Source organism: Pseudochaenichthys georgianus, chromosome 16 (genome assembly GCF_902827115.2).
Source record: "Pseudochaenichthys georgianus chromosome 16, fPseGeo1.2, whole genome shotgun sequence".
Classification (NCBI taxonomy): Eukaryota; Metazoa; Chordata; class Actinopteri; order Perciformes; family Channichthyidae; genus Pseudochaenichthys; species Pseudochaenichthys georgianus.
In genome coordinates, this window is record NC_047518.2 from 16,856,479 (window position 1) to 16,880,226 (window position 23,748).

A 23,748-nucleotide genomic window follows, 5' to 3' on the forward strand; every position below is an offset into this window, starting at 1 on the left:
ATATTATGTCTTCAAACTATTGCAAGGGCTGCATAGATTTGTACATGGTCAATCCTTGACAAAATGTATTGTCTTAGTTTCCCCCCCTTACCTTGGTGTTCACGGTCACATTTGACCGGTCCTGTTTTAACTGCTATTACATTAACACAAAAACCATTAATCATCACCACATTTCATTTAACAGCCTTTCAAACTGTACATATTGTATCAGACTGCTGGTACACAGGAAACACTGCAGTACATATACAAAGAATAGACACTGAACATGTATTGCGTGTGCCAGGTGTGTGTGTGTGTGTGTGTGTGTGTGTGTTGTATCTGATCCGGATGGTTACTAATTCCTTTTCTTTATGGCGGTCATTGGTGACTAAATCATCCAAAATGCAATGAAAGTGGTGATCAGTCATTTGATATGTTCATGTCTCCTGTGAAGGATATCATAAAGCCTTAATGCAATCGAATGTAAAACAAAAAAAGTAATGATTGATGAAAGTAGTAAATCGGTCAGATTTGACCCGAAGACAACAGGAGGGTTAAATATATTATAGATTTTTATAATACATTTTAGGTACTTCATTGTAAATCCTACCCTTTTTTAGGGGATTAGGGATATTTGGGGATTGAACCTGAGATGTTTCATGTACAAGGAACCGGTGTAAAGGCAGAAACTAGGCCTTTGCTGACCACGAGACTGGAAATAATGTGGAACTAGCCAGACTGGACAACATTGGTGCTCAAGGAGCTTTCTGATGCTTCACCGTAAAGTATGGGCTCAGAGGAGGACACGGAGCTGCAATCAGCCGTCTCTGTCTGGCTACTGGAGCTGGAGAAGGGGCTAACACGGGGGGGGGGGGGGCAGTGACCTAGTGGGGTTAGGGGCTGGAGTTTCTACAGTATACCCAGTGGAGCTGTTGAACGGTGTATGGGAGGAGCTGTGACGTTAGCAGGGGACAATGTCAGCTGCCAAGAAAGTGCTGATCACAGCCGGAATAAAATGTATCTGTGTCAGGATGAATAAAGTGGGCTGACAGGGGGAGCAACCAAGCATTCACATACAAAGACAGACGCACGCCATTACCAGAGCAAACACGCACAAGAACACAAACACGGTGTGTCACTACCTCTGACTAAATGTTTCTCATATACACCAAACTATTAAAATGTACATCATTGCCAGACTTGTGAGTGTGTGGGTGATTACACGGAACAAATTGAAACCATATATTTTAATTAAATGTATTATGTCAGCAGATTTCACATTATTAGGTGAGTTGAAAGCAATAATATTGAGTTTAAATACAACATATTAGGTTCAACTTAATATTATTGCTTTCAACCAATGCGGTTATGTGACATTTGTAGACATAATACATTTATTTAAAGTCAACATTTCAGTTTTGTCAGTGAAGCTGACTCTTTGCCACCTGGACATCTCTCAGGAGGAGAGATGTGGAGCAGCTCAATTGAATCCTGGCAGGTAATCTAAGCAAACAGATGGATTTGAGTTATATTTGGCGGCAGATTAGCCACTTCCCCGTCGCTCAGAAAATCTGCTGTTGCCAACTCTTGTTTGACAATCTGAATATGAGTCCTTGGTCAGGAGGTCTGGGTGCGCGCTGTTAGATTGCCTATTCTGAAGAGCGTGCCCCGCAGGTTCAATCCTATCTGAGCTTTCTAAGGGCCCAGCTGCGGTCGCTCGCCGAACCCCCCACACCGAGGCGCTTGCCCTCTCACCGTCCCTCCTGCCCTGCCTATCATTACCGTGCGAGAGGAAGTTATCAGCACTCCATCCCCTGCCCCCCCAATCCTCACTGAGGTGCAGAGAAAGCGTTAAGTAGCACGTCTTCTGGCATTTATTAGAGAGGTACAGGTGTCTCAGTCTTTAAATTAGATGCTATTTTTAGCCCTCGCTCCTTTTCTTGGAGATGTTCATGGGGATGTACAGTAGAGGTGGTACAATGGGGGATTATACATCCTGCAGGGATAATGCTGACACTGTCTGTGCATGTTGGTGTTCCCTTATGTGTCTAAGTGGAGTACAGTAGCACATTCTAAAGGGGCTTTGGGGGTAGAATGCAGCTTGGAGCTGACGAGGTTTGGTCTATAATGATGACAATATTGCAGGTGTTATTAAAAAACCCACCCTGTAATGTAATGTAATTTGTGTCTTTGGCCAAATATCAGGTAAACAAGCTTAGTAATTTAGTTTGAGTTGTTTCATATTTGTTCTCATAATTTTAACATCTACCCAAGATCTCCCTCTCTGTCAATGTTCTGGTTGTATTTGTAAAAGGTACAAGGTAAAGAGGTCAAAATGAAACCCCAAAGTATGGTTTCGTTTTCTAAATACTGTAATCGTGTCTGCACCACGTACTGTATTTTTGTCAGGACTAGAATTTGGACTTGGGTGACGGGAATCTTTGTTATTTTTATTTTATTCTATTTTGTATTTTGTTATTCTTTTTCAAATATAATGCCTTCTTTCTCAACATTGAGTGTATTTGACACACGAGCAGAACTCAGCCTCCGGCGGGAGGTTTCCCTGTAGTGATTTCCGAGAGACGTTAACCTCCTCTCCCGGCAGTGCTGCCTGGCTGTGATGGTGTTAATGATGTATGTAGTTGGTATTTAGCCACTGAGCCACATTACTCCCTTATGATCTAATTATCACTCAGTCTGTAGTGGACTTCGACGGCCTGCAGGGTCACTGCTTAGCCGTGAGATCCCCTATCACAGATCTTCTCCTGCAGTGTTGATGCCAAGACGCGGCTGGGTCCAAATATCTGTTTAAACTGTCGGCCATTGTACGGTGCCAATATCCTACTCCTACATTTTTTAAGGATATGTTAGTATTATTTAATTGCAGCATCTCTACTGGGCTGGCTGTCAAATTGGCCTGCCCTCCAAGAAAGTGCACATAATCCACATATACACCTTAATCACAAAGTAACCAGGGTGTATTCATGTTTTAAAGGTCACCTATTATGCAAAATCCACTTTTTCATGTCTTTTATACATAAATATTTGTCCCGTGTGTAAAGCGATTCTGAAGGATTCAGGCCACTTTGTGATGTCACAATGTTTTGGCTTGTGTAACCATTAGCCAATAACCAACCAAGGTAACACCCGCCCCCCTTATCACCTGCATCTCCTCCTAGAGCCAAACACTTTCACAGAGACATGTTTTGTATATCTGAGAGGACCTGTAAGGGATATTTAGCTGTTGAGTCTTTCCTTTGGCTCACGGTAGTGACATCACCAGTGGAAAGTCAGACGAGAGTGCCACTACTTTCTAGCTACCCACATGCCAACTGTTTTAGCTGCTCCACCAACATCTGGCTGATGCTTGAGAGGGAAATGCTCCTGACTTGCAGCACTTTGCTTAAAGACAGGATTAGAGGAATAGAGAGGGAGACCAGAGTCACTGTTGGGCATGCCCTGTATACTTTGGGCAAGTTAGTATGCCTTTGGTGGCATGTGTGGAAGCTCAGTACAGTGTGAGAGAGTGCTGTGTAAGAGAATGGACAGAATATTGGTATTGTTGATTTACAAAAGTGTGTTTTAATATGTGGCTGAATGTATTGTATACAAATACACCATTTGACAGAGAGGCAGACTTACACAAAGTGTGGGTTTTAGTCTTTGCAGAGTAGAAAAAAAGACTTTTAATATTCATTACACTAGATGAGTAAAATAAGTCAAAGCTAAGACAATAAATGACTAACTAACAGAGATGTGTGGTAGCAGGTGGACTTGTTTATAACTTGATTTAAAAAAAAGCATTTTTGGCCACATGGGGGCAGCGTAACTCGCTGTTATGACACCATTGACTTGATGTCACCTTAATAAGTCACAATAAGCCAAAAGCTAGATGTGTTTTGCTCTCCACCAACTGCTGTGGGAAATCTCTGTCTCTGAGCGACTCTATGGGTTACTGTGTCTGTCTGTAGCCTCCAGTGAGATTGTTCCAACACTACCGCGAAAAAATGGTTCCTTGTTGCCATAAAGGCATTGAGTGGAGCAGTGAGACTAAAACAAACTAGTTACATGTGTTCTGTTTCATAAAAAGCTTCTTTAGATCCTGAACAACATTTCATCTCACCTTCTGTAGTTGGTCAGCTCCTTTTACACTTGGTCCCGAATGTGTTGACTCAGTAGGAATGAATGTGTGCTCAGTGCCTCTGCTCGGCCTGTGAGCTCTGTGAAGGAGGCTGGCTTGTGTTTGTGCTGCCCATCAGAAGCTATTAGATGCACATTAGCCTCTGCTGGACCTGCTGTGGATCATGTGACATGTTGCCAACCTTGTTCTGGGTGTGTGGGAATGTAATGATTCAGGACTTGTTGTACAGCCGTCACATCGATGTGTTAGTCCTAACAGAAATGTGGCATTGGGATGGGTAAAAGAGAGACACAGAGAGGTTTTTCAAAGCGTCCTCTCGTGTGTCTGCTCTGCCTATTATCAGAGAGGTCTTCAGGGGGCTCAGATGGATTACATCTCTGGGATCTTACTAAAATGTTCAGGTCCTCTTGACAGCCTGCTGTGTAATCGTCCTGCCGTCTGTGCAGAAGGAGATGCATCACTCCAATTCTCCTAATGATCTCAATCCCATCTGATTTGAATGATATCGTCAACAAGGGAGCTGTGTTTGTGTTTACTGGGGGACCATGTGTTTTGGCATATGCATTTTGGTTTGCTTCGAGTTGTGTTTTTGCTTTGCAGAGCCCTGTGGTGCTACGGAGTGCAGATGTGGTGTTTTGAGCATACAGTCCAGGATGTGTTTTTCCTCTCATTTGACGGTTGATGGTGTTTGTGCTTGTATATAGTGTTATTTCTATGTTTTTTTTTTTTTATCCATATATTGACAATGTTACTGAGAAAAAAATGCATAATATGACATGAAATCAAGTAACTGAATGATATGACAATACATCAATAATTCCTTTCTTATGTCTGCTACCGGTTATTATCCATTATGAATAAGGTGCTGATTTTTAAATGGATTTATGGATATAAAATGTCATCATTTAAACATTTCAGAAAGCATCATTTGACAGATTGCTGTTTTGGCTTGAATTCAAAGATATGTGGTTTAAAATCAAAGAGGGGGAAAACCAGACATGATAAGCTGGATGTTTGTGTTTTAGCCTGAAAAGTGACTTGAACAGCAACAACTATCTACTTTCTTTTGACTTAAGTGCTGCTGTGAATGTTATTTGTAGATGACTAGAATGTCACCCAGCATAACAATTCATTTCTAACTTCTAACACTTAGAAGTAACAGCTCACACACCAATACACACCCCCTGACAGAACTCCAGGAATCTAGTTCTTAGAAGTTCATGCTGCACATTATGTCCACTAGAGGGCAGTGTAGACTCGGTCATCTCAGACCTGGATGCTTCTCCATGCAACACCAGCGAAGCAGAGCACGTGGAAACCCAAATACAGGACACAATTACAACGAAGGCTACAAATAACAGCAGCGTGTGACTAACCAAGACCTAAAACTACCTCTGAGCCTGAGAAAAGAGAATACACTGAGATGTGGAGATTCTCTGCACAAACATTTCCCTTATTCTGTACCATTGTGTTTTATGGTGTGTGTTGAGGTGAAGCAAGTTAGAGATAGAAAGCAGAGACTGTATGTGCCCTGCAGGCCGTGATACTGAATACGTCACTCCTGACATTTTACACTAACTCATTTTACCATCCCCGTGTCAATAATGCACCGTGCACTCACACATGCACACGTATGAGTACATGGATATGGACTCACACACACACATTCACTTTGTCCGGCAGCCGTCCAGGCAGGCAGCAGGCTCCATCAGATAAATATGAGGCTTGTAATGCGACCACAGAGACGGGGCTGATGGGATCAATAAAGAACGGCGCTGCAGGTCATCGGGAGAACACAGCGAGAGGATAAATATGGACTGGCTCATCGGGAAACAGAGCAGCGAGACTGATAGGTACACAGGACTATCTTCTCTCGTGTATTCTCGCACCACTCTGACACAGATCAGACAGACACATTTCACTGCGGTGTGCTCTTCCTCTAGATAAAGTAGTCTGCTTTCTGGTCCTCTGCACGGCAATTCTTTGAGGCTTTAGGAGTTAATGAAGTGTGCACACTCATTTCTTTCTTAATTAATTGTTGTTTCAGAAGACTTTTTTATTCATTGTGGTAACGATTTTGTAAAGATAGTAGGATGTTGTAAGCGTTTGTGAAGTGTTTTCAGTGGAGACTTTTAGCCCCACATGGTTCTTATCACAGGTAGTACCATGGAGCAGATACATGCATTCTTTTTGAACTTATGTGAACGGTTTTGGCCTAGTCTGCTAGTGCCCTTCTTTTTGTAGTTGGAATATCTTTGGGTTTTGCTGTTCACTGGACAAAATTGGAAGTATACAGAAATCATTGAACCCCGGGAAATTGTTATGGTGGTATTATTAATGAGTACTGGCACTAGCATGAGTTGACAAACAAAATCTTAGAATGGGAGTAGTAAATGTTGCCATGCCCAGGTCAGAAAGATACAACATCCAATTAACACATTCCATTTCACGCAGCTATATTCAGCTGAAGATGCACTTAACATAAGCGGGTGGAGGTGTGTGAAGATCTGACGTGCTTTTCTGTTTAATCTTTTCTCTGGCAGCTTCAGTTAGAACATAATAGATGCTAGACCAGGGGGGACAAATAATTTCCTCAATGGGCTTAATGAGAAAGTGGAACAGCGGTGAAGGGCCGTACTATTAGTCTGAACTCAATTCTGCTCAATATTAATTATATTTATTTATATAAAGCACTGTATTTAATGATTTTGAAAAGCTGCTACTAGTTAAAGAATATTGTATTGGTAAAACAGCTAACATTGTATCACTATTTTAACAAAATTCTGAATTCTTGAATTTGAGGATGTTTTGAAGACCAGCATTAAAGGTCTCCTATTATCCTCTTTTTCAACAATATATTATAGGTCTCAGATATATACAAAACATGGCTGTGAAGTGTTTGTCAGATAGCATTGCAGCATGCCATAATCTCATCTAATTCAACCCTGTTCCAAAAGTGCTGATTTGGTGTCTGTCGCTTTAAATGCTAATGAGCTGCTGCTGACCACGCCCCTCTGAAAGATGATTGGTTTAAAAAAAACAAAAAACACACAATTGTACCAGGAGGAGATTCCGGTGATAAGGTGGGCGGGTGTTACCTTGCTTGGTTATCGGCTAATGGTTACAAAAAAACATTGTGACATCACAAAGTGGCCACAATCTGATTAGCTCATTTTCAGACAGGTTTTTATATAAATGGATCAGGACAAGAAGAGAGGGAATCTTTTTTCTTGAAATGTTCCGTATCCCTTCACACAGAGGGGCCACATATTTATGTTTCAAAGACATGGAAAAGTGGATTTTGCACAATTGGTGCTTTTTCTGTTTTGTTTGTAGTCTATTTACCTCTCGATATATCCCAGTTCTTTTTTCTTCTGTGTTTGGCTTAAACAAGTGTACTGAAGTCAGGTTGAAGGTCTGAGGCTGATATGCGATGGACAACTGACAGGTGATTGTCAACGAGAATGGTGGTTGTTGTGGTGCATGTATGTGTGTGTGTTTGTTTGTTTGGGAGTGACATGTGTTTAAGTGCTGGCTGTGCTCTCTTGGTTATCCGAGCTGCACCTATTTAACTTTTTTAAGATAACTAAAGGACTGTTTCGTGATGCTGCAGTGCACACGGGGCTGTAACAACACTCTAGCTTTGTGTCAGAGCCAATATGGTGATTAGAATGAAAGTCAACTCCTAGATGTTGTTGTTATAAATAGTGGCTTGCCATGGCCTGGCTTTCTGGTTATGATTCAGTGTGTTTATTATCTTCAACAAGTGCAATTATGGATGGGATCATGTGTTTGGTTTGATGTGTGTGCTCGTCTTGGAGATTTATTTGAAATCCAGCTCAGTTATTTGTTGCATGTCATAAATCTGTAATACACATTGTGTTTTGGTGAGGCATTGAAATTTGACAGCTAAGTGCATAAAGGCGATAGAAGAATACGATGACCATCACTAAGTCTTATTATGTCTCATAAGATATGTCTCATAAGAGGATTTGTGCAACATTTACATAGTTAGTGCCAATAGATTGTTGGGCTATATATTTGTGAGAACTGGTGGGCTTATGGTGATGGGGGCCACAATGAATCTTACATTTCTCCTCGAAAAAACTCTTCATGCTGAAAATAAACAGTAGCATTGTGGAATAGCAATTGGATTTATCCGCTCGTTAGAAAGTGCAATACAAGTAACGTGTGTCATATGAGAGAGGGTGCTACTCACTTGAAGCAATGATTTTCCATTTTGAGTTGCTCCACAACCCTTTCTTACTTTTTTCCTTCTTTTCTGAATGTTCATGTTTTTTTTCTTCTTCATTACCACTGTCATCATTTCATCAAAGCATCATCTATAATATCCTGAATGTTATTCCTATTATTATTTATGTCATACACATTTTTAGTCTCAGTGTTTTGTGTCCCATTGTTTTCATCATCTATTTGTGTTCTGTAAGCACTGAGCTGTGCACATCTTTTTATTTTTTTTATTTTTTATGTTTTAGGATCAAAGAAGAACCAAAGCCTCAGCCGGCACAGTAAGTGAACTGCATTACCCAGAGTGCTAGGCTTTGAAACTTCTTCCTGTCAGTTGGTGCTGTGTGCTTCATGTGGCTTTCTCCTCTTTGTCTGGGAGGAAAACGAAATGAATGTCACTAATGTCATGGAAAGCAGCTGTGGTAGCACAATACATGCTTAATGGTATTTTTTAAAGCTTTACATAATAAGTAGCATTGAATAGATTGTTGAATGATGTGCTGGACGCCAAACAGCCGACTTCCATGACATCAGTGACGACGGCTTTTCCTTTCTACCAGCTTTATCATAGCCAGGCCCCCAAAATCCTTTCCCCTTGTCCCTGGTTTTTAACTGGCTGCCCTTTCTCATCATCTGCACTCTGATTGGCTGGTGCAGCCTTATAATCCAATCACAAATGTAGACTAGATGCACCAACTATAGCTGCATTTTGTTTTACTAAATCCACCTGTAGGCTTATCCAGTTTGATAACCTGACCCTTACTGCACACCATGCTGGAATAAATGACTCCTGTTACCCTGAGCTGAGCTATGATGCAGCTCTCATTTCCATTGGCTGTAGAGCTTTCCTGCTTCTTCTCTCCTTCCCTCGACACAAAGTATTCATCTTTCTTTCTTCTTCTTCTATCTTCCTCTCTACTTCTGACACTGTGTCTGGTTGTCAATGTTCCACTAATCGCCGCTCTGCCCGTGTCCCGACCTTCTCCTCTTTCTGCGCTGGTTGTAGTGAATGTCCCTGCTGTTGTTCACTTCCTAGAATCTGACCTTCTCCCTAACCAAAAAACCTTTCAGGATAGATTGTTTTCTCCCATGATAACTCATTGCGATGTTCCAGTCACACTTTTCTTATTTGAACAGGTGGTTTCCCTTTAGTGGGATCACTGAGCTGGTAAATAACGTCCTTCAGCCCCAGCAAAAGTCCCAAAATGACAAGGAGCCAGAGCCAGACGCGTAAGTAATAGTGCAGACGCCTTCTGATCTCCTTCCAGCAGGCACACACACACACACACAGTGGTAATCCCAGGAGCTGGACGCAGAGTATGTTTGACCTGAGTGGATATTGAACTATGTGTTACACAATTTCTCAGTGTGTTTGTAAAAAACATAAGTGGAAAGTGGCGATATGGGAGTGGTGTGCCATAATGGTATAGCTTTGAGGAGTTGTACCAATACTAATATATTAAAGTCAAGAAGAAGAAAAGTACGTTATTTGCACACACATCATTCTGCAAGAATAATCCATCTAATGAAAAAGTAACAAGTGACAGAAAAAGGTCAAGAAGTCACATACTTTTACATAGCACCTACCATCTAGGAAAACTGGGGAAAAAAGGAGAAATTAATTACTCATAAAAATGTAATGTGAAATATAATATTTTCCTTGTACGATGTGAGGGTCTAAGGATAGAGGGTGTCGTATTGTCATACTGATATTCTGAACAATCTGTGCTATTGTATTAGCTGTAAAGTGAGCTACTGTAGGCTATTTTTATTATATGTCCAGCACTTTGGCTCGACCAAAAATCGTTTATAAATGTGCTATATAAATAAAACTTGATTTGATTTGATAATATCGAACTATAATGCATTTTGGATAGGAGAATTCAAACAAAATTACTTATTCAGTTGTTATCAACAACAACATAAACAGGGGAGTGATTTTTGACTTGTCATAGTAGAAATAGCACAGGTGTAACTAAATTGAATGTCTTCCATACGTGATATACATACGGAAAAATGCAGCAGCCACACAAAGCTAGCAACTAGCTTGGCCAGTAGAGCTAGCAAGTTAACAACAGATCTTTTTTATCAGAAGACTGTGGAGAGCAAACGAGAGCAGAACAAATGTAAACATTACACTTGCGTCTGTTTCGTGTGCAAATATGCACTTTTTTAGCTAGCTTGCAAGACATAAACACATTTCCAGGGCTTGGGTATGATTTAATTATTTTATCGTTGACGTTATGCCCAGTGGCTGCTATTAGCTTAAATTAGCTTTAAGTTAAGAGACACAATAATAATGTTATTCTATACTAATTTAATTATTTGAAAGGAGCCATTCTGCTTTACTGTTGATACTTTAAGTTCTTTATGCCCTTTTCACAGCAGCCATTTGACACGTCATTGCAGGGTGTACACACTGCACAGGTGTAATTAATTACATTAATTATGGCTCTGCCCATTTAGGACACACACACACACACACACACACACACACACACACACACACACACACACACACACACACACACACACACACACACACACACACACACACACACACACACACACACACACACACACACACACACACACACACACACACACACACACACACACACACACACACACACACACACACACACACACACACACACACACACACACACACACACACACTGTCATGTCTATGCCCTCTGTGCCAACATGGGATGATAGAGGAGTTAGAATTGAGCTCAGACAGTGAGCACTTTGTGGCACAAGTGGAACCCAGAAGCTTGCATGAGAGCGTGTAGTTGACCCTCGCTGCTGATGGGCCTGTCATATGTCCAAGAGAGAGGCTCAGGTTACTGGCGGTGTGTAGCTGCTCTGGTGCGGCCCAGAGGTAAGAGAGCTCCGTTACGCAAGCCTGGGATGGGACAATGAGCAGCGTATGATTACTCGTCAGCAGTGTCACCTACATTTGACCGTGTTTGACGGAATAAGCAAACCCTCTCTGGAATGGGCACTGTGTACCAGCTGCCTGCACCCACTCCAATCTACTCTTACGCTTGCTGTGTTTTTATAGTCATGTTTTTTTAACTCATTTATTTCCTGTTACATTCAATGTTGCTTCTTTGACATCTGCCTCAGTTGGCAGCTTAGAATCAACATATTTAAGCATATAAACAAACCTGTAAAACTCACCTGTGAAAATGGCTTTTAAAAATGGCTTTTTATAACTTCTATTTAGCCCCCCAAAGAGGGGATTGAGCTTTAGAAAGGTGGCCCGATACAGAGAAAATGAGAGGTTGGTTATCTTAAACAGCTCTTCTCAAGGTCAGTGAGAAGAGCTGTCTGTCAACTGAGCAGTGTGGCCTGTAGCGGCCTGGGACCGAGCTCATGTCTCTGTAAATGTTTGAGTGTAAAGGGAGATTAAGAGAGAATAAAACAAGATTGTTTGTAGTCTTCTTTTCGTGATCCTCGGAGACAGTGGCTTTAATACATTTAATTTATATAGCGCTTCTCATCTGCCAAGACAAATCTCGAAGCGCTTTGCCTCTTGTATCAGAGTCTTCATCACTCTGTTATCAGGCCCACTGTCAGTACATGCGATTTGGTGTGATCTGTTAAACAAGGCTATAATCTCTGCTTGGGAAACACACAAAGGCTGTGACACAATTAGCCTTTTAATCCCTCAGTGGGTACAACAGGGGGGCATTTCAATGGCACTCTATCTAATATTTAGATGGCATTGAGACTCGCTCACACAACCCCACACACAGATGGTCTTCAGATGGTCCTTACATTTGGGCCTGAAAGGTCTGGTTGTGGGTAAAGGTAACGCAAGCACGTTTATCTCAAACGCAGAGCTGTATGTGGTAAAAGGATCGCGTTGTTCAATAATTCACAAGTGCTAATGAATGTTGCAGGGGATATGTGGGTCGAAACCAATTCTAATCGCCATATTATGAAGTCAGCCCAGTGTTTAGTTTCCAAGGAGACGCTCAATTGACATGTGTCATACAAAATGCATGTGAAGAGTTCATGCAGGTTTGTTTTTAGTAGCCTCTCAGGACTCGTTAGGAGTTAAGGATCTACTGTCTAAGATCAGGTGTACTGTATCAAGGGGCCATCTATAGGCAGTGTTGGGAAAGTTCACTTTCTACATGAACTAGTTCAGTTCACAGTTCACACATTTTAAAATGAACTAGTTCAGTTCATAGTTCATAATTCAAAATGTTGAACTAAAGTTCATGGTTTCAAAAATGAACTAATTTATAGTTCATAGTTCTTTTTTCAATAAGTTGCTGCGAGCTATTATTTGTCTCCTGTACGATGTTAATGGGCCATTTCAATGTTTACAATATCCTCAGAGGGCCGTACAAGTTATTGACCTCTGCTTAAAAAAACTAAAATCACAACTCATTCATTTCATTCTGTGCAAAGAAAAAGCAACCTCTGAATCCAGATATCTCACCATGACTCGCGTATGCATGCACGTGCAGGGTGTGGCGTGACCACCAAAACAGAAAGATATGGACACAAGATGTGTGCAAATGTATTTAGTTTCCTATCCATGTGAACATGATTTAAGTGGGGGGGACCTAACCTCCTCTAGGGGGGTCCGGAGGGCATGCTCCCCTGGGAAGATTTTTTTTAAATGTTGAAGTTAAAAGCATCAATCTGGTGCACTTTGAGAGCAACATTAGGAGATCTATGGACACATCGCTCAACACCCAAACACAACTGTAAGCAGATTTTCTTTTAATTTATGGATATTTGACAAATCACTCCCCTTTCAAACGGTATTCTTCTTTATTAATAACTGTCATATAGTATTTTATACCTGTTTACTTTATTCTCTTATTTTTTTGATAACTATAATGATCATATAAAGATGTGCCTTTACCTCACTGGTTGTAGACAAAGCTTCTTATATTCGTTAGCATAGCTAGCTAACCAGATGCTAATGATAACAACACAGTTATTGACTGTCTGATCAGTATGACAGATGAGCAGATCGCAACTGGGCTTTCAACTAAAGACACAGACACGCAGAAACTGCGGCATGTGTATGGACTTATCGGTACTGCAATTTCTGAAGTGCTGGAGTGGCGTTCTGGTGCTCTCCGTCAGAACTGCACCCCTGTCAGTCGAGACATATACCACGTGATGACACGTTAGGCTCGTGTTGTGTTCAAGGACCCTAAACTTGGCCAGGAAAAACAGACACTCGCTTGTTTAATTTGTTTGCGGTCTAGATTTCTTTCATTTTTTATTTTTTGCGTGTGTTTATAAATTACCTCGAGAGCCGTACCAAATTGTCTCGCGGGCCGTATACGGCCCGGAGGCCGGAGGTTCCCCACCCCTGCCGTAGAGTCTCACTCTGAGCGAGTGCTGCTGCAGCTGCTCTCGGCTTCGTCCATACTTCATTCAATGCTCGCCGGTTCCGCGGTTCCACATTGTTTCTTGTGAGGAGTCTGATATATTTAGTATATTTATATTTTAGTGCGACAGCCAGGGGTGACAGGCGCGTACGCGTCACAGGCAGCTTGCTGTTGCCAGATTGGGTGGTTTTCCGCATTATTTTGAAGCCTGTTTACGGTGTGTTTTAACTGGGTTTTCGGCTGAAAGGCATATGAAATCTGGCACACTTTTGAACGCCGTTATAATACAGTGCTGAGAATGAACGCACTTTTGAACGCCGTTATACAGTGCTGATAATGAACGCGTTCTCAATTACGTTCATCTAGCGGAAATACAGTACGTTCAGTTCACGTTCGCCCAAAATATGAACGCGTTCATGAACGATCGTTCATTGAACGCGTTCAGGTACATCACTGTCTATAGGACACAAGTAGTAATACAAGTATGGAACTTCACTGACAAATGATTAATGGATGATGAGCTATCGTGTGTGTATGGCCAAATATTTCCAGTAGAGAAGTAACTGTTCTGTATTGGTAATGTCATTATCCAACCGTATGGCCCTAGGATGTGCTCTGTGTACCCTTACAACAGTCCTGATCAGGGCCGGACTGGGACAATAAGTCAGGCTGGGAATTATACACCCAGCCAGGCCACGACCAGTTTTAGCTGCCCATAGTGATAGCCCTATAGTTTACATCTGCTACCCAATAATAAACATATGGACAGGGGTTACTATTTAAACAAAATTGCAAATGTATTTAGGAACCTGTCCATGTGATTTTAAGTGGGGGTGGACCTCAAATATCCTCTAGGGGGGTATTTGCCCCCCCCCCCGGTAAGATTTATTTTTAAATGTTGGAGTGAAATGCATCAATCTGGTGCATTTTGAGGGGAAGATAAAGAGACTAGATCTATGGAAACACCCATACAGTATGAAACAGAACTGTATACATTTAAATAATCATAAAAACAAAAGAACATGGCCATAACCAATAACATACCATATCCAATATAAAAAAAAGATGGAAAGTTGTTTATTTATTTATTTTTGGTTCATTTATAGTTGTGAGTGTGTCTGGGCTCCTGAACCAGCCTCACCCGTCTCCCACCTCTCCCCCCTGCTCCTCTTTGAGGCAGCAGCAAAGACTAGTTTTAGCTCTCAACAAGTTTTAAAAGTGTATCTTACCTTTTTTCACCTATTTAACTTTTTTTTTGTATTCATGCATATGTTACTAATCAATCACTCCCCCCTCAAATGGAAATATGTGTTTACATAAATGGTGACCAAACCGTTTGAGACCTTAGACTAAGTTAACTATCTAAACACTTAACCTCACCTGAGCTGTATAGTTATCTCTTTCAGTCTGACAGCAGAGGACTCTCCTTCCACCTTGTTGTTGAAACAGCTCCTTAGATCTGTTAGAGCAGCTAGCTAACCAGATGCTAACAACACAAATACAAGCCCTCTCTCTCTCTCTCTCTCTCTCTCTCTCTCTCTCTCTCTCTCTCTCTCTCTCTCTCTCTCTCTCTCTCTCGCTCCCTCGCCCCACACACATACACACACCCTCCCGAGCTTGAATGAAACACAGAAACCAGTGGAGGGCTTTGATGTATGATCGGTATGGAAGTGGCCATGTGGGCAGGCCACATCATGTAGACAGACAGTCCCCCTCTGTGAGGCAGACCAACATTTGCGCAGCGTTGCGTTCACAATACATACAAAAGAAACGGCCAGGCCACTTAACAGGCCTGGTCCTGATATAGAAACACAGGTGCAAATGATTCATTTAACGCATGGGAACCTGAGAAAGTGGAATTAAATTATGTTCTTAAACTTGCAAAGTAAATTTGATCCCTTCCACCCCCCAACCCCGTTGTTGGAGAGGTGCACTATCAAAGTAGCCACTCAGCTTTGAGGATTCTGAGGTCATGGTGTCTGATTTACCTTCTCACACTGAACAAGTCCAAGGTTTTATCAGTTAGTCAGTCGGTATAAGGGCTTATTGTCTAGGTAAGTATGATTAAGACTAAATCAGACTGGTTGCAAGGAGGGAGAATTCCGGTGCACAAAGATTGTTACCTAACTCAGATCATAAACACATTTTTCTAAAGTGTACCTAACTTGTTTACCTACTGTGATAAATGGAAATGAAGATCCTACTCGTCTCATAAAACTTCTTATCTTCTTACATCACAATAAATCCCAATATATTGAATAGGTATCCTTGTATCATGATATGTATGGCCAGATTCTTTTGACATACAGGCCTACAATGTAGCATTGGCCCTTGCTATATACCTGCTGTCCCTATACAAAGAAGCAATAAGGAAATGAACAGAATCATACATCATTGTGTTTTATAGGTTACAAACCGTATCTACTTTCCCTAACCTTTGTCCTTCCCATTGGCTTACAGGAAGTTGCACCAGCAGTTTGAATCGTATAAGGACCAGGTTAAGAAGATGGGGGAGGAGACTAAGCCGGCTCAGGACCTGAAGAGCGAAGCCCCAACCTGCGGGATATGCCACAAAACCAAGTTTGCCGATGGCTGTGGCCACCTCTGTTCATATTGCCAAACGAAATTCTGTGCTCGGTGCGGAGGACGAGTGTCCCTGCGGTCAAATAAGGTAACATTGGCTCGCATGCACGGTACTCCATTTATAAGGACACACACACACACACACACACACACACACACACACACACACACACACACACACACACACACACACACACACACACACACACACACACACACACACACACACACACACACACACACACACACACACACACACACACACACACACACACACACACACACACACACACGCGCACACACACACACACACACACGCACACACACACGCACGCACGCACGCACGCACGCACGCACACACACACACACACACACACACACACACACACACACACACACACACACGCATGCAGATGTCCCCCCCTCAGGCAGATTTCTCCCTATGTTACTATTTTAAATCCAAGGTTATGAAACATTGCAGCGGAATCTTAATCTGGGAATAGAGCCAGCGGCGGTGTCTCTAATGGCAACTAATGTTTTCCAGATTAGCAACATCTACTCCGGTCAGAGACTCTCTGCATGGCATGCCTTTATTCTAAATCTATTCACTCTTGTGTGTTCATTCACAGCTCCAGATTTCTTATTCATGTTTACTGTAAATGATAGTTATGCCATTTCACCACTGGAGGGAACCATTCCTCCTTTTCTTTCCCCATAAAGGACCCTCATGGCTGTTATGGTAACGAACCTCTGTACAATCCTCCCCACAGACTAAGCTTCTAGCATTACACTGCTTACATTTGAATCATGAGCTTGAACGTTGTGTATGCGATGCCATCCAATCCTCTGCTGTTGAGTATGTGACAGTACTACCAGGACCTACTAATGCCACTCACAATTTCTCCCTCCCTATCTGTGCTGCCCCCTCCCCCTCTGTCTCCCTATTTCTTTCTTTCTGCTGCATTCCTGCTCTCATGGAATTGCAACAGGAGGACAAAGTGGTTAGCAAATCCTTTTACTGCGTTTCTTGGGACTGTGTCTCAACACACACATTGTTCATGAGATGCTGTGATATATATGTACACATGCAGCAGCCAAGAATGACATGAAACAAAACAACTGATTAGTGTCTGACTGTGAGTCTACCATTGCATGCTGGGATAAACTCTGAATAAACACGAGCTAAATGAAAAAAAAGAGGGTAATATGCAATTAAAATCATGGGAAGTATTACTCAGACTGTTAACACAGTAATATATAATGTCCTTTTGTGAAAAATGTAACCCTGAAGACCTGTCTTCTATGTTTAAAGGTGACATGTCATGCTTTTCCGGTTATTACCCGTCCCCTTGTGTGTTATGAAGGTTTGTATGCATGTAAACGGTCTGCAGAGTCAAAACCCTCAAAGTACACCATGTCGGGAGTAAAACTCTAAAACAGAAAATACCTCCCCAAAACGCCTCGTTGGAGATACGTCATTGTCCATTTGATTCTTCCGGGGACATCATGATGTCATGTCGTCCCCGGAACGAAATGGACCAATCCGTGGAGCCGTTACGTTACGTCCGCGGAGCCGTTACGTTAAGCCCTCGCTGATTGGTCCAAATTGACCAATCCACGGACTTCCTCACACACACACACACACACACACACACACACACACACACACACACACACACACACACACACACACACACACACACACACACACACACACACACACACACACACACACACACACACACACACACACACACACACACACACACACACACACACACACACACACACACACACACACACACTCAGTGCATGCAGCTCTGCTGATCTCTCCTCCCTGGCTGCAGACAGTTGGGATCGCGGCGAAATTCTCTCTGCAGACCCATTCTCACAGCGTTTATCAACCTTTTTCTTACTCAATATCAAGCCACACTTATTGTTTTTACTTCGGCTGTGACTTTGTGTGTGCTCAGGGTGAGTTTGGCTGTGTATCGCTAAACAAGGAAATCACACCTCCACGGAGCTTAGCGCGATTCACAACGTCCCGACCAATCGGTGCACACTGGGCTCACAGGGAGGGGGGGGGAGAGCTGCAACGAGCCGTTTAGTGGAGAGAGTGAATACACATACTTTACAGAGATGCTGTGTGCGAAACCAATGTGAGTTTGGAAAATTGCACAGTATAAATCTATTCTAGTAGACCTCAATAATGGAATTATGATCAGTGGAAATGGCCATGACATGGTACCTTTAAGTTTGAAACAGAAAGCCTAGCTTGTTTGAACGAGATGGTTGTTTACCAGGCATGGAGAGTATAATGAAATAAACGATGGTGTTGCAATATTGGAAATTGTGGCATCCAGCCTTTTTAGACTTCGCCACCTGCCACCTGATGTTGACCTTTTGTAGTCCTTTATGCAAGTGCAAAACTCAATACCGGAGTACCAATGTAAGCATCATTTTGGAATTCAAATTGGACCTCTCTTCAAACATTGGGTCGGTCCATTATGGCCAAAATGATTTTCGCGATTATTTGGATCATTATTGAGATCATAATTATTTATCACTTTTCACGTTATCAATCATTTAGATGATTATCCCTCCCTTTGCTGATTTATATTGCTTTTTAATAATACTTTCTCCAACAAGGAGTTGAGGGAAGTCGTTTTTTTTAATAAAACAATTAGTAGCAAAGGTTTTGATCGATAAGAAATCACACCAAATAGGAACGTTCACAATTCAATGATATAATGCAGTCTTACGTGTGCTATTGAACAATTTAGTTTCGAAAAATAAACTATAATGACTGATTGAATGCCCTTGGGGATCATGTATTTATTTGATGCTGTATTTGTTTAGTTAGTAATAAAAACACAGTCGGATGAACCTATTAGGGGGGTCGTATTATTGTCCTTGTCCATGTATGACATCAATTAGCAATAGCTGTCTTATTGACGCCATGCTAGGTGTTGTCTCTCAAATGCTAACTAAAAGTGTTTTACCGTCATAAGCCACGCTGGAGGGAAGAACATAGAAGCAGGTTGGATCCAGTGGAGCAGCACTGGGAGAGACCTCTGCACTGCTACTTCCTCCATTGCCAAGACCCCAGTTGTACAGGCTGCCATTGTTCGCTGGAAATAATAGCTAGGGGATCGGTTACCTTGTTGTACAGATGGTGTTGAGTAATAACAGCGGCAGCAGGCTGGCGAGTGACAGAGGAGCCCTGGACGGTGCCACTGAGGCAATGCCAGCTATTTACCTGGTGGTACCCCAGGCTCCTGGCCCTGGACGTCCACTCACCATGAAGACCGGGGATGCTGATGTATACTTTTGTATACTATCATACTGCGAAAAAGATTCCATCAAAGTCCAGAAGAGTCACTACACTGTCTCTGTGTTGGACAACAATAGCATCATTAAAATACTTTTGCAGATGTGGCTTCAGAAAGTCCAACGTATTGGTATTCATAGACGTGTCATCAATAGGAAAGCAGAGTAAGCGTTTATAGCAGGATACAGAGGTTTAGGTGGTTTGAGAGAAAAGGAGAGCTGGCGTTCAAATGAGCAGAAGAGGTGGTCATGCAGTCATATGTACAGTATGGTGTCTGCTTATAGAGTCCGGTGTCTTCTTGCTGACAGCTGATATAGGGAGTGGACAGGGTCAGCTTGGGGCAGTGAAGACGTGTTGTCTTTTAGCTGAGATCAGATGAAAAGATTCTCTTTCACTTCTGTGCAGAAAGAGAGAACCGTAGCCCTAAATGTAACTGTTACAGCAGCTGTGAGCAAACTAGACAAAGATAGTAAGCAAAAAGCCCTATACAATAAAAGAATATTGTCACAATATATATATCATCATAATATCGTATGATACAAAGAAATGACCTAAATCCTTTTTATTTTATCGACTAACGGTAAGATATGACCTTGATCTTTTTTGCCGACCTCGATATTGCGTATGTGTTGAGTAAGAATGTCACCACCATGATGCCAGATTCAACGCTTTCCCCTATCATTACTACACTAGGGCATTGTACAGACATTGTGCATTTTATCAAGCCAGATGTAAATGTACTTATTGTTTGGTTGTCATTATATTATCAATATATCAGTAGTGTATAGTGGTTTTTAAATGTTTTATGCTAGCTGGACAATATTAGCCACACCAGAAAACACAGGGCTTTAATTGTGAGTTTGTGAGACACAGTACTTGACTAGGACTTTTGTGATATTGATTGTTGCTGATTTGTTTTGTGTGTTCATGCCTGTCGTGGCAGATGGGCAGAAGCTTTGATTACATGTTGGTGTCCCAAACCAGCTTGTCTGAAATATTGTGTGTCCGTGAAAGAGGTGGCAGTGGTGAAACCTGCCTTTTTTCCATCCGTCTACTCTTTCCCTCTCTCACAGATGGTGACAACAGTGACGAGAGAGATCTTGTTCTGCGAAACACCATTGAATATTTACAAGTCTCTATGTCTGCGACCGGTAGCACAGCTATGGCACACTGGAATATGATATAGAGGGACTGAGAGTTAAACTGCCCCTAAAGGAGTGAAAGCTCGGACCAAAATCACTCACAGCTCTGCTCGATAATGTAACGTAATGTTGAGGTGAATCTACTCATTTGATTTCCCTGTGCCTTATCACAACAAGCTGAATAATTGATACAAAAACGCGGATAGAATACCTGTTGTGATAACAATCACTGCTCATTCATTGCACCGACTGGCTTACAGCCTCTACAGTCGATAGTTGAAAAACCAAAGTGTGACACTTAGGAGGTACACATATAGAATCCCTTTGGTATAGATACACTGTGTGTCAGTGTCTTTAGAGTTCCTCAGTGGAGCCCCTCATTTCCTCTGATGTTGCTTCAAAAGGGCCTGAGGAGTCAACTGTCTCTTGGGAGAAAGTCATGTGTGACTCTGGAAGACATTATATTATGGGTTAGGGGTTAGGGCTTTCCGAAATGACCAACATACTGTACAGATAACTGCATTTAATTTTAGAGTATGTTTCTTTCAATGACTGTCAATCACTATTATTAAATGTGTTTAATCGGAAATCTCTGTTGAAATGATTTGTTTTGGTATATATATGCTGCGGAGTTTGAAAACAAAAGGATGTGCATTTGTATCTTAGTTTTCTTTGTTTGCATTTTCCGAATTGGCTTCACAAGGACTTTTAAAGATAGCTTTACCCTACCTATGCTGCAGGTAGGAAAGATGATGGGCATAAGCTCACTTGAAAATACTTACCTGTCAGATAGCTAATTTGGGAGCTTGATTTGTGTTTGGCAATACCCACTACTCCCAATTCTAATACATTCATAATTGATATGGTCATTGTATGGCTCACTAATTCCCTGGTACTAAGCAACTTAAAATTGGAAATAATTTTACAGTTTTTTTACCCACATATGCGAGAAAAGTATTCCTAAAACACGTGATCGCAGCTTTCTTCACATGATGTGACCTCATTGCTCCATAGTCCTGCAGTTGTCTGACAACATAAAGAGAACCAGGCTACCTAACTGTGGCGATGTCAGCAGCTGGGTAGTGTTTCTAATGAAGCTTGAATGTGGGCACTCGATGCACAGGCTGGGTCGGAAATTGCTTGGTGTGACTGTTAGCGCTCAACGTAAAGCAGTGCAGCCAGCCGTCTGCGTAGCCGCGCTGCTCCTCTGTGTCGGGCTGTGGAGCTGGACGCGCCGCATATGTAATGAGCTCTCGTCAACTCAGGGTGCACAGAGGAACGCGTGCAGCGGTGCTGGGAAACAGCGTGATTTGACGCGTTACTGCTCGGCTCCTTCTTACTGACATTGAGGATTGTTTTGCACGGTTGGATGGATCCAGTGTAACGATTGTAGATTGAAATCCGTTATTCATTCAATTGAATTGACGTCTGTGGATACTGATATTTCTCCGTTGAGAGACGTAGACAGAGACTGCCTTGGTTTTGTTGGATCGGATATTGTCCGTTGAGTCCCCGGTGTAACCTTCACGGTGTTTCCAGCAGCCGCTGTCCGGCAGGCAGGCAGGCAGCCTGTTGTGAGGACGGGAGCTGTCTGCGGTGCTGAAGGTCGGCTGCTTATTCCTTTTTTCCAGGAGATGCGGACAGTCGTCGCTACATTTTAAGGACTAGAAAACGGCGATTTTTTTGGCACAGTGATTCCCTTCAACGGCACCATGGGTAAGCTGAGAGAGCATGAAGCGTCTTTACCGGTCATCGTGTTTGTCAGAAATGTGACCATTTCTGCACTCTCTCTGGAATGTGTGCTGCTGTAATTTATCCTGGAAAACCCGCCAGAGAAAGATTTAGCATACGCATTTTGAAGATCATATCAATGTAATATTTTGCAGACGTGATTTATTTTGTTGCCGAAAATGAAATGTTGTTTAAGTGAGGTCACTTTGTATCTGTTTAAATGTTTTTAACACATGTAGTTCTATCTTAGAAAGGCTAAAGCGGGTGTGTCTGACACCATTTATGTGTGAAGCAGTTGGATGTATGCACTACTCCCTCCTCTTCCTCATGTCTCTGAACTTCAAACGAGGAACATAAATATTCATCAAGTCTATTATTATTACGGGCGTGCACACTAAAATTAGAAGCTCATTAAAATGTAATTCACCACGTGCAGTCAGCGTCGGAGCATGTGAATGAAGGCGCTCCCATTTCATTCTCATTGTCAGCCAAATGAATCACACCAAAATGGTGTTAACTTTATTCTGGAGAACTGCCCTACAAATCCACAGGACAGATATAATCACCCTACAACAAAACATTTCAACTTATTACTTGGATTTACTTTATACAGGACTGTGCACTTTATACAAAAATACTTATGTATATCTATATCATATGTATATATAGTTACACCTTTCTTGATTAACCTTAGGCCTACATAATTATGCATTCTGATGTTTTGCATTGCAGCTCATCACACTTGACTAGCCTGGAGCTACATTTGCTAAGGCGTGTTTTGTATGGTATCTTTGCCTGTGTGCTTAAACTGGACCCAGTCCAGAACAGGATGTACTGAGGAAAACTCCACTCCCTGAACCATGAGGTTTTAATGAGTGCTTCAGATCACCTCAGTTCAGCGAAGGGGAGAAACACTAAAGCCATTTGATACCTATGACAGGTTATTTACTGCCACATCAATACTGCAGCATGAGCCATCTCCAGTGCCATTCCTGGTATTTCTGCCTTCAGTAGATAGCTGACGAGACAATTCAATAACATTGCATTTCTGGTGCAATCAAAACAGGGCACATGTCAAGTCCCAAATCAAATGAATACATGAGTATTGGCAATCACACAGGCCTTCTCTAAATGTTAAGCAGCCTCTTGTGAAACTACTTCATATACTGTTATGGATGATTGCATGCTAAATAAATGAATGCATAACATAACATACATTAATTA

General features: G+C 41.9%; 1 protein-coding gene across 1 annotated transcript in view; it reads left to right on the forward strand.

Annotated features, from left to right (window-relative positions):
* The window catches only part of rims2a (regulating synaptic membrane exocytosis 2a), a 156,829-nt gene that overhangs the window by 16,711 nt on the left and 116,370 nt on the right, over positions 1–23,748 (forward strand). The window contains exons 2-5 of the mRNA XM_071205816.1: positions 8,617–8,649; positions 9,506–9,598; positions 16,198–16,408; positions 17,310–17,321. Coding sequence (XP_071061917.1) covers positions 8,617–8,649; positions 9,506–9,598; positions 16,198–16,408; positions 17,310–17,321 — 349 coding nt within the window. The remainder of the gene's footprint in view (positions 1–8,616; positions 8,650–9,505; positions 9,599–16,197; positions 16,409–17,309; positions 17,322–23,748) is intronic.